The following is a 17,828-nucleotide window of genomic DNA, read 5'->3' as shown; positions in this document are numbered from 1 at the left end:
GAGACTCATCCCCTTCTAATGGTGATCAAAGCCTGCACAAAAAGGAGCCATGGGGGCAGGGAGTTGGGGAGGGGAATGGGAGGGGGTGAATGACTCACTTCTATGTCACTAGCATCTCCGCGGTACCCGCCAGCTAAGACTATTCAGAACCATCTTTAAGTGGGGAAAGCTGGAGATAAAGAAATGTACAGCTGTCCCTTCCCCATGCCCACTCTAACAAGCAATCCAAGCCAACAGCAGATTACAAGTGATCTCTAGCAAGTCAGAGAACAAAGTGGGGAAAAGGATCTCTGAATGAGTGATTTCGTCACAGTGCTTGGAAGGACAGCTTGTAACACCCACAGGGTCACAGGCAGAAAGATCTGCTATACAAGCAGCTGTTAACACACACATACTCTAGCACCACCGCCCCTCCTTTAGGCAGGCAGGTAGCCTCCATTTTAAAAGCAGATTATTATTAGATTCTGGCCTACAAAAACCCATCCATGGTCAGGAAGACATCTATAACACCATCTCACCAAGTGAGGGCTGCCCCCTCTTATGCAGATCACAAAAGCATTCAATGACTGATAGGGAAAATAAACATTCTAAAATTCACTATAACTTTTACTGTCCTGCCCCCCCCCCAATGTTCTGCCTGATTGAAACCCCCTCCACATTTGAAGACAAAAACTTCAGGTCTTTTGAGGATGAGATACATTTTGCTGCTTTGTTTCACAAGGAGAAAGAGTTGTGTGGTAGAAGTGTGTATGTGTATGTGTGTGTGTGTGGGGGGGGGTGAAACGTCTGTTTCCATTTGAAACTGTCAAAATTAGCATTCAGTAATTAAAAATCACACCCTTTCTCTTAATAACCTAACCAGCATGATACAATCAGGTTGTGCCAACTCTTTAATCTAATTGACTAATTACAGATTTTAATTTAGTCAGTTACTGAACAACTGTTGACAATTTGTTTTCATTAGGGACAGACCAGGATAAATATTTAGGCTCCCCAATCACAGAGACTACAGCGTAAGCGCTTTGCCCTGACCTCTGGTTTAATGCTTTCAGGGTTTTGTCAATATCAACTTAAAAAAAGGAAGAACTGCTTTCCAGCAACCATCCCTTCTTGCGGCTCCTGTGCAACTGTCGAGCGCCAAAATAACTCTTGCTTTAAGGGCATTAGTTCATTCAAACGACAAATAGGTGCTTGCCGCCGAAGCTACAAGGAGAGCTTTTAAAGCAGGCCAATGTTCTTCAAAGAATGCAGATGAATGAGGGTGTTTTAATGATGTATTTTGACTCTTACATGGCAAAGTCATTACCTTGCCACCAGTTTATCTGCTGTGGATTATTATTAAACAAAGAGAGTCAACAGAAGTTCACTTCTAAGGACCAAATTAAATATACAAGTGCCCATCTTGGAGTAAAGAGGAATGCAAGGGTTTTTCCAACGTACAAGAGAGAATTCTCGCATGTAGTTTTTTGCCCTTCTTCTGGCTTGTTATTGTGCATACGGCATTGGTGTGTTTCTCCGTAAGTATACAATTGAAAAGCATACACACACACCCCTATCCTACCAATCACTTCAAATGCTTTGGTTTAAGTCTGCAGGGATTTCCATGCAGCTCATCTCTTCCCAGGAAACAGGCAAGGTACTTTGTGATAAAATGAAGCCAGGACTTGACTATACGCTTACCCTATGGCAATGAATGGTAAGTTATTTGGGGATTACAGTGTATTGCTGTTCTTCTCCTTGAGTAAGTTTAAAAGGAGATGTAGCAGCACACCAATTCAAACTCTGACAGACCAACAACAGAAGTCAGGGAGTTGTATTCCAGGCTCATCTTCCATCTGATATTCTCCCATTCCACCCTCCCATTGCTGGCCATCACATCGCCCCTGGAGTTGCTCCTGTGGACCTAACCTCAGAGGCTGTGTTTTAGGAAGCTACCTCAGCAGGCAGGAAAGCTTTATTCTACACCTGGGTTTGCTTAACACAACCCCACATATGTCAGTCCTACATGGATTATCCTCATTTGAAGCAACTCTCCCAGGCACCAGGCAGTGCTCACTCATGGCCCAACTATCAGAGGTTCTGTTGGGCAGAAATGGCAGAGACTAAACCTGAAATTCTGTGAGAGCAAAACATGTGCCTTACCACAGAGCCAATATTGTCAGTTGTGTCCACTACCACATAAAATAACTTCAGAGATACAAGAAGTTGCCTTTAGAAGAGCTATAGCAGGAAGGGAATAAACTCATGCCACTTGTTTTAGCCTTAACCTTCTCTCACTCCTCATATCCCTGAGGAGGAGGGAATTTCACCTATAAGAACAGGCTCAAACATTTTGCGTGTACAGTTTACTCTTCTCCATGTATAGTATAAGAATACTGTTCTGCTTGCATTTCTTAGCTCTCTTAAGAAACCCCTTGAAATTTCAACCTTTAGGCTTTATACCAAAGAACGATCTAACAGCTACAGATAAATATTTGAAGCACCCTGTGTTCCTGTGGTTTAAGGATCCATTGTGCCCTACACTAAGCCAAGGTATCCCCCTGCAAGCTTACTGCAGATGCATAATGCATTAACTGCTTCAACACACATACTTCTGTAAAATACAAACTATCTTCTTCCAACAACTATACTGACAATAAAAGAGATCAAAGTAAAGCATTTTGCCCATTATTCATATTATTATATTCCTATTAAAAGGAGCTAGAAAGATGATACTCAAAAAGCTGGAGTTGGAGGCTTACAGAATCATTAAACTAAACACACCACAATGCTACAACTTTAGCTGAACACATCTCCTGCTATTACTTCATATAACCTTCCTTCAGTGATTTGCTTTATTGACCAGTTGCTCTTGAAGTGAGAAAGTATAAATTAGAGACTTGCAAGAAACTTCAGGGAGCAGCTATTCCATTTCCTGTATCTTTGCTTCCTCCCCTCTCCTCCTGCCACCCTTTTTCTCACTCTCTTCTATGTCTGCCACTTTCTCTCTTTCTGCCCCATACCTACAATCTCTTTTTCTGCCTCCCATCACTCCCCCAAGCCACCCACCTGTTTTCCCACCACCACACCAGCAGCAGTGGTAGTCGTGGCTCCCCAGGAATCACAGCAGATCTTCCAGCTACAGTGGTCAGGTCCCCTTAGGGTTGCCAACTCCAGGCTGAGAAATTCCTGGAGATTTGGGCATAAAGCCGGGGGGAGGGGGTGCATTTGAAAAGGGGAGCAACTTCAGTTGGGTATAATGCCATATATAAACTCCACTCATCAAAGTAGCCCTTTCCCCCCAGGGGAATGGTTCTCTATTGTCTGGAGAATAGTTGCAATTCTGGGTGATCTCCAGCCCCCATCTGGAGGTTGGAACCCTAGTTTTCATGGCTTCTTTAAAGGGTAAAGTCTATGGTATTATACCCCACTGAGGTCACTTTCCAGAAATACGACTGAAATCTAGAGGCAAAGATCTGTCCCCTTGGAGAAAATGACTGCTTTGGAAGGTGGGCTATATGGTACATGAAGACAGAGAAGAAACATAATTGAACTTTGTGTTTTTAATGTAATGTAGTTTTAATGTAGTAAAACTGCACAATCAGTAAAGAATCTGGGCATGACCCTTGACCCTTCCTTCGGGTTATGAAAGTAGCACAGCTGCCATTTTTCCATCTCCACCAAGCCTTATCTGACTCAGAACATTTCACCACAGTGACCCATGCAATAGTCACCTCTAGGCTGGATTACTGCAACTTGCTCTATACGGGCTTTCCCTTAACCCTGCTTGGAAACTAAAATTGGCCCAAAATGCAGCTGCCTGAATTCTCACCAGAATACCATAGAGAGACCACATCACGCAGATCCTCAACTGCACTTAAGATGCTGGTACTCTTCTTCAAGGCCATACGCAGTCAGGCCCATCTGCTTGCTTTTATCCCGCAAAGAGCAACTTCCTCCATCCATTCCAGCAGACTGGTGATCCCTGACCCCAAAGACATTTGCCTGGCTTCAACCAGAGCCAGAGCCTTTTTGTCTGTGGCCCCAACCTGGCAGAACGAGCTCCCCAATGAAATCAAGGCCCTATCGGAACTCAAACAGTTCCACAAGGTCTGCAAAACAGAGCTGTTCCACCAGACTTTAGGTTGAGGCTAGCAATGGGGCCATCCCCACAACACGGTACCTGTGCCAGGCAACTGTGATACTCCACACACCCCTAGTCTAAAGCCACTGCCCAGCTGCCGTCGCTTCCTTCTGACTTGTTGCAGATACCCAGTGTGCAATACTCCTAAACTCTGACTGACATTGACAGTTCATGATTGTTCTGTTCCTTGTTCATATTGCTACAAATGCTTCAATGTACTTTTTGCTCTACTGTGCTGAAAAAATATTTGGTTCCCAAAATTACAACAAAACAAACTTCCTACTTTGTGTCTCAATGTTCAGAAGAATCTTGCTCTATGGCTGCTTCAATTATTCATCTTTGCCTGTGGTGAGGAAAATGGGAAAATAGGGGGGTCCCTGTTCCACACCAGATATAATACTCTGGTCCTGTTCAGACTAATCCAGGCTCTTCCATCCCATTTGCTCAGACTCCCAGCAACTTGTAACAGATACTTCAGAAAACCGTAAAATGTCCCAGGGCTTGAATGGGTCAGATACGCCCTTTCTTCATTGTTTTCTCCAGGTTCCCAGAAGTGAGGCTCCAGGGACATTCCAAGCATCTCCTTCAGCCTGCTGAGAAGACACCAACTGCTAAATCATAGCTTCAGTAACAAAGCAATGCAGGCACTTTCTTTTCTTTTAAACCATGACCTATTAATTTAATCAGCTGTACCAACTCTTTGTCATCACCACCATCACCATTAAATCCCTGTTCACTTACTTATTATACATTCACTTCTCTTTAGTACACTTTCAAGGTTTACTAATGCAGTAATTCCTAATGGGTCACTTCATGTGCTACTCCTCCCCCCCCCCCCCGAAAAACAATGTGGGGAATATCCTTCAGGAGGCCTGGCAGAAACCTTAAACAATGGCCAAAACATGGATTTTGAGGGAACCAGCACAACAGCCTGAAGGGGTGGTCCTAAGGTTCCGAGATTCATGACACAAAAATACATAATTTGGTTGCTGTGTTTGTTCAAAACATTCCTAGGTACCACTTTTCTAACTTTCTCATTAAGTTGCATGGCAAAAGTAGATGTAACCAGCAAAAAAAAAAAAAAAGATTAAAACTCAAGGGTACACACTTGAGGGGGGGGGGCTCAAATATCACATTACAGGCACTATCCAATAAGTGCTGCTGATAGTCACACAACCTCACTGTACTGCTAATAATAGCATCTGGTGGGAATTGCATTTTGTTAGCAACAAGACCCTGTTGCTTGGGTGCAGGAAGGAGGGGTTGCAAAATTTCATCCACAGACCTAGAAACAGACACTCAGATTGCCTTAAATAAATGAATGACAACCAGCACTTCTTTTACTCTCCTAAATCCTCATCTGTACAAATTCTTAGAAACACATGGCAAAAAAGAAAGAAAAGAAAAACTATACATCTGAGCACCCTCAGCTGATCCAGCAACTTTGTATCCTTGAAAAGAACTAGCATATCCAATAAACCAGTGGGAAAGTATGTAAATCTGGGTTACAAAAGAATTAGAAGGACTATTAACAGAACACAAGAAAACTGAAGCTGGAAAGTGATCCAGATATGCTGTGGTGAGATCGTGCCTCAGCTCAGGTAGTATCTACCACAGAGATCTCGTTCCTGAATGAATACCTGCTATTTGCCAGGATTTCAAAGCCACTTTCTATTGGATTAGATCTCCCACAGTCATGACCACTATAGAAGGCTAAAATGCATATGAGTTTCATTTCAGCTAGGAGAAGGATTCATTGTAAAGAAATTGATTCTTGTCACATTCTCCTAGCAATTAAGGTTAAGTCAAGTAGAAAAAAATATGTACGTCACACGCACTGCTTCTGCAGTGCAACTAAATCATTCTTTTTTGTAAGATTATAATTAACTCTTAGAAACCAAATGTTTGGAGGGGGTTTTTAAGTTAGAAAGTTTAGGTTGTTAATGATCAAAGTTTTTTTTTGGGGGGGGGGGGAGTTCTTTTGCTGAAGCCAGCAAGCTGCAACAGTGTCTTAGAAATAGAATCTTTCTGATGCTGTCCACCAATCTCTCAAAAAAAAAATTCCTCAGTCAGGGCATACCAGTCTAAAATACAGATTTTACATTAATAATTTCTGAAAGAGTAAGAGCACCAAGAGATCAGTTACTTTTTTGTAATTTCCACATGTACATTAATATATATATTAAACCTCCTGTGTTAAAAACAGTTCTGAGTTTTGGCACTGTCTCTCAAAGTTACATTCAGAGGTAGCTGCGCAAACAGAATAATGCCACAAAAAGTATGTAGCGACAGTCAACTAGATTTAAGTTCATTTTCTGTAGCTGGAGGCCAAAATCGACTAAATTGGTTCTAGTGATCAAGTTTTCTGCAATTCCCCATTCTGTGCATTAGCTATTTGACAGAAATTCACTGTGGTATTTAAACTGGCAGTCATCACAGCTAACTCAAATTGTATTGGCTTTCACAGTGTTGAAACGCTGAACTGCAATCATCAATCGGCCAATTCCAAGATAACGCAGTGGTTGAAATTCCCTGTCATGCTGTACAATCCCTTTGTAGCTCACCAGCTCAGAAGATGCACAATAAAACCAGCAACAAGAGTGTCTGGCAACACTGCCACAATGTAATACGAGCACGCTTACCGAGGGGCTTTGCCTAGAAGCAAGATAAGGGCAGCTGTGCCAACAGCGCTAACCCTCTAGAGAGAATATAACATTTTCTTTTGGAAATGCACAGAAATGCTGAAATTGGAAGCATATTTTGGATCTCTCTTCTCCCCCACACACCCCAAATCTGATACTTTCAGAAATCGAAAACCCACTGTAACAATACATTAAAAACACGAAGTTCGATCACATTTCTTCTCTATTCAAAGATGTTGGGAGAACGGTAATCTAGAAAACTCAAGCTTTGATGAAGATTCTTCATGCAGGTGTTAAAATTAGCCCAGGTTTTAACTAACTTCCATGTGTTTTTCTATGAAATTCGATTGCAGAAAGAACCTGTGCATTGCAGAAGTCAGTCTACAAATACAAGAGGTCGGGACTAGCTTGAAAGATGCTCAGCCACAGGAGTGGGAGGACAATACCCCATGGGGCCTTTAAGTATCCCCCCTTCCTTATGCTCTAAAGCAGGGGTAGTCAAACTGCGGCCCTCCAGATGTCCATAGACTACAATTCCCATGAGCCCTGCTCTAAAGCAAGAAAGAAAAATCAACCACAGAACACAGACCACTACTCTCAGTTTCACATTCCTAGGGGGGTGACTATTTCCTGGCACAAATTTGGTCATGGATTCTCCTGCAATAAGAGGTTCAAAAACAGAAGCAGTGGCAGCTCCTGCACTCAAGGATATTTGGTGTTCAATTCACAGTGGAGAAAAAAGCATCAGTTTGTGTGGTCTGCAAACATTATACCCCCTCCCCCCACCCCCTTTGCTCTAAGGTTCATGTTTCTCCTTATACTACAGCTCGCAATTCAGCACACAGCATCTCTCCATCTAGAACGCCTTTCGAAGTTAGCCAGTATGGCTTAACCACCTTCAAACTCCCCTGAATCAGTCCAGTTACCAAAAACCATGAAAAGTGAAAGTTTTTGTTGGGGCTGTTACATTAAAAATGATCTTTGAGGGAACTGCCTGATGCTGTGGCTGCTTCCATTTATCAAATAACTGCACTGGAAAATGAGAGAGAAGTTACTCAGTGAGCAAGTGCTGCCATGCAGCCTGCTAATGTAGTATGGTTTCCCTTTCTTAGAAGCATGTACTCCCCCAGCCTACCGATCTGGAGAGATTTGCTTCTTACCCGGCCAAGTAGCCACACCTCAACCACAAACAATAGAAGAGAAGCATGCAAGGGAAACCGTGCCAGGTTTTAAATGCATTTCATCATGCACAGAATGTCAGTATCTGTCTTTCATATACCACAGGCTAGCCACTTTCAATGTTAATATTTTCACAAAGTACAGAAAACTCCCTGGTTTGAATCTCCACCATTTACCCCCCCCCCAAAAAAAAAGGATTTCACAAACGCATGCTGCAAGTCATATCTTTAAATCAGAGAAGTCATCCAACAGCTAGTAAAGGCTCAAATGAGACCTTTGTTACCAGTCATCCTGACAAGACATAATAGCAGCTTATTTTTACCCCATCTGCCACATTAGTCATCTGTCCACTCTGATCACAATTTGCGTAGGTCCTCAAGAGAAAAATCTTTTTTTGGCTGTAAACAGCAGTAGCCATTAACATGTTCTCACAATCCTGCATGTTCTTCCTGGAGTCCCCATTTAAGTCTCCACACTGTGTCATTCCAAATCACAGCCAACTATCCTCAGGTCCAGTTGGGAGCTGTTTCTGAATGAATCACCATCCATTCATTAGCAGTTCAGAAGGCTCACCATTTAGACTATATGCAGGGAGCATTTCCTCTACTAGCCTCCATTGCAGCTCTTGGATAGAACAGAAGAAAAAGCAAACAGACCCATCCCCTATGTCAGGCCAGCATCAATTGCTCTACAAGCCCAGGCTCTGCTGAATAAGATTTTGCTAGGTAAGACACTCCAGTGTTTCAGGTTCAGCACTAGGCATTCTGTGCACGGAAAGCTAGTTCAAGATCAGAAAAAGTGGGAAAGCTCTATATTTAGTCTGATGTTCTTTAGTAGCCTCCACACTACAAAGCCTCATTCAGTCACCACCCAAACACACCCTCCTATGCCAATTGTATTGTCGTTACATCAAGATACACCTGAAAAGATCAGGTTGCAACTTCTGCAACAGAACTGTACTCAACACACACATACACACACAATTCCACAGTAGGTCAGGCCTAAGACATGTGCACATTATCAGTATGTGCTTAGCAAAGATGAACTATATACTGTGTTTCAAAAATACAAACTTCTATTCCATCGCAATACATTGATATAACATCTAATAACTTGATTACTTCCTGGATTCATTAATGAAAATACAAGACATGCAGCTGTTAGAAAAAGCACTGTCAGGGAGTTTGGTGTGTGTGGAGACCACCTTTATAGATTGGCAATTTATATAAATAAATAATCACTGTCAAGGTTATATATTAGCCAAATACTTTAAGGCCAACCTTCCTTTACAAATAAACAGTACAATGAAATGAAGGCACAGGGTGGGGGGAGAGAAGAGAATAGGGTGAACAGAAAATCTTATTAGTCTTCATAATAAAACTAAAAAGGTAAAGAACTTAGAGCTGTTATGAAACTGCATTACACCGAGTTTGTTTAAAAAAAACACAATCAGGATTGTGTCTATTTGCTGTAAGCTTAAAGCAACATGTATTAAAGAAGTTTATGTGAATTATCTAATGCACTCATGTCTATTATTAGAATTATTACCAAGCTAAAAAAGATTAATTTCTCTAAATACATCAAATCCTCAGAAACCATTATAAGGCTACTACTAATGTAACTTGACTGTATCTTGGATGCCAGCATTGCCCCATCACATTATGCTCTACATCCCTACAAAGGATATGCCAAACTCTTCCACCAGCTCTCACATCAATCATCAATCAATCACCACATAAAACTGTATTAAGAGAGGTTTCATAAAGGCCACCACTACTCAGAAGCAGATACAAAAGAAAAACTACAATACCCAACATGCAGTGGGTCATTTGTTACACTTTATTAAGATTATAAAATTAAGAATTTAATCCTGAATACATATATGGGTATGTTGGCCCCACTGATGTCAGAAGTCATAGAAGTGTCTCATCAGGTTTTGAACTCACAGCATTTCAAGAATCCCTTGGAACAGAATGACCCTTGCAGGGGACCTAGATGCAAAAGAAGCAATCTGTGAGCCATCAGGGCTTCAGGGAAACAAGGTGAGGCTTGTTCTAACAAAGTTTCAGACTCCCTTGCTGCCATCTCCTCACTGGCAACACTATTTAAGAGCTGCCAGTGAGGAGCAAGTATGGGCAAAATGTTGCCTGCCCCCTCCCCCCCACCCACTCAGGGAAGCAGAGGAAGAGTCTACAGGAATGGATGCTCCTCACAGGGGCATAACTTGGCCTTCTGAATGCTGTCTTTTCTGCCTTGGAATTAAGCCAAGCCAAAACTGCTACAGTAGAACATAAGCTCTTGCTATTCTGAAAGAGGAGGAAACCAGCATCAGGAACTATTCGCTGATCCCACTCAAGCAGTATTCCTGAAAGCAGTGGATCTGAAAGGAAGCCATTCATTGTGCAGAGAAAACACTAGTCTTGAAGACACTATCTGGGGTTGGGACAAAACCCTGTCTGTCACCTCTGGTGCTTCCTTTCTCCCCTATAAGGTTAACACTAGCCATAAACTCTGTGGAGAATGCAGATTGAAAAGCCAAAACACACCCGCAAAGAACAACAGCAGGCCCATGCAGAAGCAAACAGCTACTTGCACTTTAATCTGAGTGCTACACTTCCCTTTTTTTCTTCTTTTTTTTTGAACTACATTGCTTCCTGCTAATGCATGCAGTAACAGCATACACTTTGGTGTAAAAGCAAATGTTTGTGTCCCCAAGTCAGAAAAGTAACTTCCAAGTCTGTCCACCAAGGGTAAAAGAATCTCCTCAGGGACAGGATCGCACTGAAAATATAAAATCAGATCAATGCCTGACCATCTGCCAACTTTCCGGGGAAATACGGTTCCAGGTTCTGGATGCAATGCCATCAGCAGGGGATAAAATCCAACTCCAGATAGTAGAATAACATCTTTCATTCTCTTTATAAAGTGCATTTTTCCACATCAGGGGGGAAAATGGATTTAACACAACCACAATAAACAGCCACAAGTATTTCATGGATCTTTCCATGTTCTGGAACATTAGGAAATTATACTACAGGAGTTACTGGAACTTTTCACAGACTTAGGGCCACAGCTCCCATGACTGGGAGCCCAAGCATGCTTGCTCAGAAACAACCACCAATGTATGTGCTACTCAAGAAGCACTGAAGCCACGATCCTTTTGCCAAGTCTCCTACTAACACTCAACAAAAAGTCATGGGAGTTGGACAAGTTATCCTCCTGCTAATGCAATACTCCTTCAGTGAGGACAGGCAATATCAACGTAGGAAAGACCCACGCCAGCATGGGATAGAACTGCATCATTCAGTCAAGCAACCAACATGGCTCCTCCTGAGAGGAGTTACCAGAGAGGCATGAGACCAGAGCAAAGGAGGCACAGTTAACACCATACTTGTAACGTAGGAATTGGGCCAATGAGGAGGGGGGTAGGTTGCAATGAATGGAGCTTTCTTCTAAGCAAACATGCTTTGAAGCAGGCTGCCCAATTCATGTCCCCCCAATATCTCAGTTTTAAGCCTGCATGCTATTTTGAGGCTCATTCCAATGGTAATTTGGACAAGAACCCAGCAGCTCACTTTTCATCCATTGTGATCAACCTTTTTACAATTTCTGCAGGATGCCTAGATACTGGAAGTCAATTCAAGGGACACAGTGGGATCGCAGCCATGAAGTATTTTGTCAGGACACTATGCCTCATCCTTTTCTCAAACACAGAATCAGCTCTACACCATCACAGGTGAGGCAGAATTTATATACCAAGGAAGCTGACAAATCAGAGTTTATCCAGAATTATAGAGCAGAATTAGCTCAGAGCAATGTCCCCTCTACCAGGACAGGGTCAACGAAAAATCTTCTAGCATAATCCTCCTGGGGGCTTGTAGTTCTGTGGTTACTCTGAAAACATTTTGTTCTAAGAAACCAAACTCCTGGTGCTTGCATCATGAACAGGCTATGTAGCCTCAGGACCACAAGCAATAATTTAGAAAATAAATAATTTACTGTTTCACATCACAAAAAGAGAAACACAAGATCCTGCACCTCAAGTAAGACACTGGACACATCACTCAGGATCCTCTACAAATCATATACTTTCCAGTGCTTTCTCCATCAAAATGGTAGATGACAAGAATGAAATGTTTAGAACTTTTGTACTGATATTTTGTAACCAAGTCTACCTGGCTCACTAAAGCAACCACCTGACTCTTTACAAGCAGGTTTTGAAAAGCTTTTAGATTACACCCTCCTTTTTTGGGGGGGAAGAGATCATTAAACGTTCAAATACAGCTATTGACCTATGTCAGAAAGTTTGCAAATGATTTTGCAACATGATACACATTACCAATGCATCACCTTCATTTTCTTCAACCTGTGAACCAGCAGAAAGATGCATGACCCCTTAACTGGACCTACATGCACAGTCTTCTTGGAATCAAGGTAAATATCAGAACCAGAGTCCCATATAGCTCAGACAGACCTGGACTGGCAGTGATAACATCGGGTAGGATAACTCCCTCCTACCTAATTCCATTTGATTCAGTGTGTTCTTGTAGTTGGAAGTTATCGGCAAAAGGATTAAAACTTTGTTACTCACGTAATCATGAAAGGCTTTTGCTTCACTTGAGTGTTCGCAAGTATCTCGCCTTTCAGGAGCTGCACAGTAAAGGTCCCAAAATACACTGGATAGCAACAGGAGAGAGAAACCAATAACTATTATTTGCACAACATACAGTGAGTGTACAATGAGCTTGTACAATGACACTCTAACCATCCCAACACCTCGACAAGCAGCACTCCTTTGCTTTATTCAGACCCGCTGAAGACAGAAAAACATGGAACTCACAGGGACAGAGTATGCTTTGCCCACTGTTTTGTATGGCCGGTACTGAATGCCTACTTTCAAAGCCTTTCAATACTTATGTTTTTTTTTAAGAGACAGAGAGCAGTCTTTGCCCCTGTCATCAGAAGATGTCCATCATGCTTCATTTGTACCATATTTTTATCTCTGTCTAACAGAACCTCGTGTTTGGCCTTCTTAGACACTGCTAGACATTCAGTTCAGCCCCAGGTTCACCAAATGAGTCTGATTCAAGCTGCTGTGCTGCTCTCTTAAACCTGAACACATCCCCTACAAACCTGGACCACAGCACAATCCATCAGAGCTAATTCTGTTTAACATTAAATGCCATATTGTCAATACAACATAGATTTCATCCTCGGCTGTTATAATAATATAACTGTCACCATTACTTAAGTTTACAATATCCAAATTCATGATACACCCACTGTGTAATTTCCTCAAACTCTGAGTTATCTACTGATCCACCCCTCCCATGCAGTTAATAAGATTATTGGGGGAGTCAGAAACTGGAGTGTCAGAAATGATGGGGAGGGAGGTTTTAGATATACACAGCATATATAGGAGCTGTAAGTATGTTAAAAACTTGTAACAATTCAAATAGTGTTACTATTACTTGTAAGTGGCATTTCCTCCAAGAAACCTACAGCAAACTACAGACTCCACAGCAAAAAGTCCATGCTCTTCTCTCATCACAACAAAGAAACTCCTTCAGTTCTATTTGATTCCCAACCTCTTTTCAATTAACTATTACCCCAACAGAAAATTGTGCCGCCTGCTTAAGCAACATGTGTTCCTTTGCTCTTCACCTCAGCAGACCTGATCTTTCAAACCAAGTTTGATATTGGGTATTTCGTGTCAAAAGCATCCTGTAGTAAGTCAAACTGCATTGACACATGATCATCAGTGCAACACATAAAAACTCTTATTAGAATCAATGGGATTTCCTTTCAAGAAACATGTTTAGGGCCAGGTTATAATAAATACGCCTATTATCAACTTTCCAGTCCTAGATGCACTTCACAACAACAACCAATCCCTCTTTCAAACATTTCTCCCAAGATGGGATTTCTTAGAAACGCAGAAATATTGTACAAAATATCAACCCTTTCTCCAGTTTGCCACAGATTCTGACAACAACAGTGTCCTGGGTGGGTGGGAAGTGGGTGGCACCCACCCCCACATGCCCCTCCCGTGCACCCTTTGAAAGGGCAGGATGCTCCTTAAGACTAAGCCACCCTGCACAAGTTTCTTCAAGGAAGCAAGGACCACCTTGTGCCTATGTATGGGATTGGTAAAGTAAGAAAAGAATGAGAAGAGGGTTTTTTCTTTTTGTGTGGATGACTTAGACTCAGCTCCCAAACATTGCATCTCAAGACATTTCCCTTCTTCCTTCTACTCCAACTAAACACTAACTAGGATGAAGAGACTGCAGCTGTATCTATTTCTCAACAGAGAAGCTTAAGATCAAGCCTAAACTTTTGCCTAGGACAATCTTTCCAACTTACAGACAGTTAAGCAGTGAAGTTTCTATTTTGGAGAAGTGAAATAAGCTGCATCCACTTACCACCACCACGAATGTAAAAACCCTGGGGGTTCTCCTAGTGTAATATTTTTTTCCCATCGGATCTGCAAAAAACAAAGTACGTACATAGGTTAGGAGGCAAAAGTAGGGGGAGGAAGGTTTCTGCCCGGTGCTGCCCCACCATTTTCCTCACCTTCCCCCCCAGCAAGTTCTGAGGTCAACTGGCAATAAATGGCAAAAGGTGATAAAAAATTCAAAATGGAGACCACGGAGTCTGCTTCTGAAAACAAAGGCTATCTCAACCTGGGGGTGAGGGAAAGGGGTCAAAAGTAAACAAGAGTCGCTCACCTCTGATAAAAAGGTCTGTGCGGATTTCTGTGCTCCTACATGCAGCAAGTATTCGTAGACATACAAAGCTAACCTGGAAAAGAACAGAAGGACTGTGGGAGAAAGCAAGCAACCCCCGCCTCAGACCTGACTGGGCGGAATTGTCCCCCTTCCACACGAAGCCTGGCGCGAGGGGCGAACCCGGTTCAGCCCCAGGAAGCCGGGCAATAGCACTTCCTTCCTGCCGGGCGAGCAGAGAGAAAGGAGCCCTCCCCGCGCCCCCATCCCACCTCGGAGATAAGTTGATCGAAGTTGAGTGCGGAAAACAAAATGAACTTCTGCAGGCACATGCCCCGCTTGCTACGCAGCCACCAGCATCTCGAGCCATTCATTCGGGGCCCCGACATCCCTGAGAGCCCGGCCGCCGCGCGGGTCTTCCCCACCAGCTCCTGGCGAGGTCGGGGGATGCAAGACGAGCTCACAAAAAAGCCTCGGCGCGGCGGCCCCCTCCCCCCCCAAAAAAACTTGCAGACTGTCGAAGCCAGGAAGACCGTGAAGGCGGCTCCGGATCGCTCAGTGCCTGGACAAAGCCCTTCGCCCTTTCCACTCGCACAGACGGACGGACGCTCCAGACAAAAGGACGCGATGCCTCCACGCTTCCCTCTGCCGAGCCTTTATGCCCGCCACCTTAGCTCTTCTCCCCACTCCAGAGCAGCCTGCTGGGGGGGGGGGTCGCCGTCTGCCCCCCAGCCCTAGATCGCAGCCTCCAGGCTCGTCTCCGCGGCTGCCCGAGTTCCCCGCAGACAATAAAGGGCCGGGGAGATCGCCTGCCGGAGGGAAGCACGCTCACCCCCCCCCCCTCCCGGGGTCCCCTCCGCCGCCTCGACGCTTACTTTTCCCGAGCCTGCCCATCCGAGGGCACCGCCGAGCCTTTGCCTTTGGCGAACATGGTCCGCAACAAGAAAGAGGCGAAAACTGAAGCGGCGGCGGCGGCGGCTGCCTGTGTTGCTCCGATGCTCTTCGCTCTCCCGAGCCGCGCGCCTTCCCCCAGCTGTGACTTGCCCAGGCTCTGCCGCCGCCACCGCCGCCGCCCGCTGCCACCGCTGCACCAATTCGCCCCGGACGCAGCTGTCAAAGCCCCGGCCGCGACCCCATCGCCCTGCCCCTGTCCGCGGCGCCTGCTTCTCTCCCAGCTGCTGCTCCCGCTGCTGCTCCTGCTGCTGCTGCTGCCGCCGCCACCGCGGCTGCCCCCGGCTCAACCGAACGTGGCTACACTAGGGAAGGAACGCGGCGGGCGTCAACGTTCCACAATGGATACATCCCCCGACCAATCGGCAGCCTGCGGGGGGAAGGGCTGCTCCGCCCCTGAGCAGCTCCTTTAAGGTGGCACCGAGGGAGAGCCGGCAGGCCGCTGCGAAGCCTCCCGTCGCCGCTCCAGCCGCTTCCTAAAGGCTCCTCCTCCCCCTCCCGCGCCTCAGACGCCAGCTCCACCTCCGCGGCCGAGGGCCGAGCGGGGACCCAGCTCGCTTTCCTCCCCGGCGCCCGGGTCTGGCCAGGGGCCTGCCCACAGCCCCCCGCTCCCTCGCCCGCCGGCCGGCCGGCGCCCTCACCTTCTCCGGTGCTCCAGGCCGGCCGCCTCCCTGGCGCTCGGCCGCCCCATGCCCCCGCCTGCCTCGTCGCCCAGCGCGGCTCTCCGCTTGGCTCTCTCGCCCGGGCAACGTCCTCTTTGGGTGCTGCTGTTGCCGCTGCCGCCGAGGCTTCGTCTTGGCTCCCCGTTTACCTTTGACAGCACAGCTCTCCTTATGCTCGGCGACGATGCGCCAAGCCAAGAATACAGCAGCGCTTTTCAGTGGTGCGACTAGACTTACGGATCGCAGCATTACGTAGGAAAAGTTCCCGGGGAGTATCACCTACGTATTTGAAAGGCACGTCTACCAACCAGGCAAGTTGCTTACTCAGAAGCGAGTCCCACTTGACTCAAGAGGGGCTTACTCCCAAGTAAGCGGGCATAGGATTTCAGCCGTAGCGTTACCATGGTACTGAGGGGGGTCTGACCTTTGGCAGTGGGTTGGCTTAAAGCTGGGCCTCTTGGTAGCCGTGTCGCGGTTCATCTTTCACAGCCTGATCCTAAACAGACACCCCTAGGAAGTAATGCGCACTGGGTTCAGGGGGCTTAAGGCCAGGGAAATACGCGTACGTTACGATCACGCTGCTAAACCTCTTCTTGGTACTCACTGAATCTCCATCCTTGCTCCTGCATTGCTCACCTGGGCTCCTTGGAGCTATTTTTGCTTCACCTTGGAGGAGAGGAGGGAGCAATGTCCCCACCCTTTTTGGGAGGAAATCCCCCCCCCCCCGATCTTTGAGAGAAAGTGTTTCTTTATATTAACATTAACACGAGGACCCTAGTCAAACGGTCAGGGGAAAAACATATAAGATAGGGGGGGGGGGGGGGTTGAGGCAGCTTTTCCTAAAATAAAAAAAAGAGGGCGAGAAAAAAAACCCGCATAGGAATCGTTTGTAAAAACACAGGCTTTAATCTAGATCACCGCAGAAATGAAACTGACAAGTGCCGTGCCTGACCCACGGAAAGCGCCTCCTTTCCTTCCAGTAGCAACAACTCACCGTCTTCCCATCCCTGTTAACAGCTAAAGACCCACATATGCGGCTCATTTCCCCCCCAGAATGCTAAAGTGAGAGCCGCTTGAGAACCTGGAAAGATTTTTTCAGTTGAAACTGAAAAGCCTACTGGTGGCTTTCTCTTTAAATCTGCTGTAGCCCGTTTGCTACTGTCCCTTTAAAAAATACAAGCTGGAAAAAAAAAGCTGTGTAAGCGCTGATTGGCTGACTGTTTGGATACATCCTTAGGGGGGACTAGAAACTGTTCGCCTGGGTTGGCTTCCCCCCCCCTCCAAAACTCTGCTGTTCCAATAAACAAGTAACGCCCCTCCCCCTTACATGCCTATCACCAAACAATTAAAGGCTAGGTCAGTGTCCTGGGGAAAAAACAGTGGAAGAAGGAAAACTCAACCCCAGAGTTAATCTAAACTGCAAGCGCGCACACGCCCATTAAAGTTCAGCGATATTCAAAGGTGCATGTTTAAAAGGCGGCCGGGGAAACCCGGTCTTCTTCATGGAGCAAAAGCCACTTAATGTATACATTTATACGGATAGTCT

The 17,828-nt window shown here is 45.2% G+C and overlaps 1 protein-coding gene across 15 annotated transcripts in view; it reads right to left on the bottom strand.

Annotated features, from left to right (window-relative positions):
- SSBP3 (single stranded DNA binding protein 3) overlaps positions 1-16,912 on the bottom strand; it is a 201,747-nt gene extending 184,835 nt beyond the window's left edge. For 4 of the 15 annotated variants that reach the window (XM_077333637.1, XM_077333638.1, XM_077333639.1 and 1 more), the window contains exons 1-3: positions 16,262-16,549; positions 14,673-14,745; positions 14,367-14,428 (exon numbers count right to left, since the gene is read on the bottom strand). In XM_077333637.1, coding sequence (XP_077189752.1) covers positions 14,367-14,428; positions 14,673-14,745; positions 16,262-16,531 — 405 coding nt within the window. In that variant the 5' untranslated portion in view covers positions 16,532-16,549. Of the gene's footprint in view, positions 1-12,535; positions 12,621-14,366; positions 14,429-14,672; positions 14,746-14,941; positions 15,074-15,544; positions 15,958-16,261; positions 16,550-16,886 lie in introns of those variants that run through there. The other 11 variants (XM_077333640.1, XM_077333646.1, XM_077333648.1 and 8 more) reach the window with 9 other exon arrangements.
- Positions 16,913-17,828: the final 916 nt, after the last annotated feature.

The sequence above is a fragment of the Paroedura picta genome, chromosome 4 (genome assembly GCF_049243985.1).
Source record: "Paroedura picta isolate Pp20150507F chromosome 4, Ppicta_v3.0, whole genome shotgun sequence".
NCBI classification, from domain to species: Eukaryota; Metazoa; Chordata; class Lepidosauria; order Squamata; family Gekkonidae; genus Paroedura; species Paroedura picta.
Note: the sequence above shows the minus strand (reverse complement) of the source record. Positions and strands in the feature narration are given on the sequence as shown.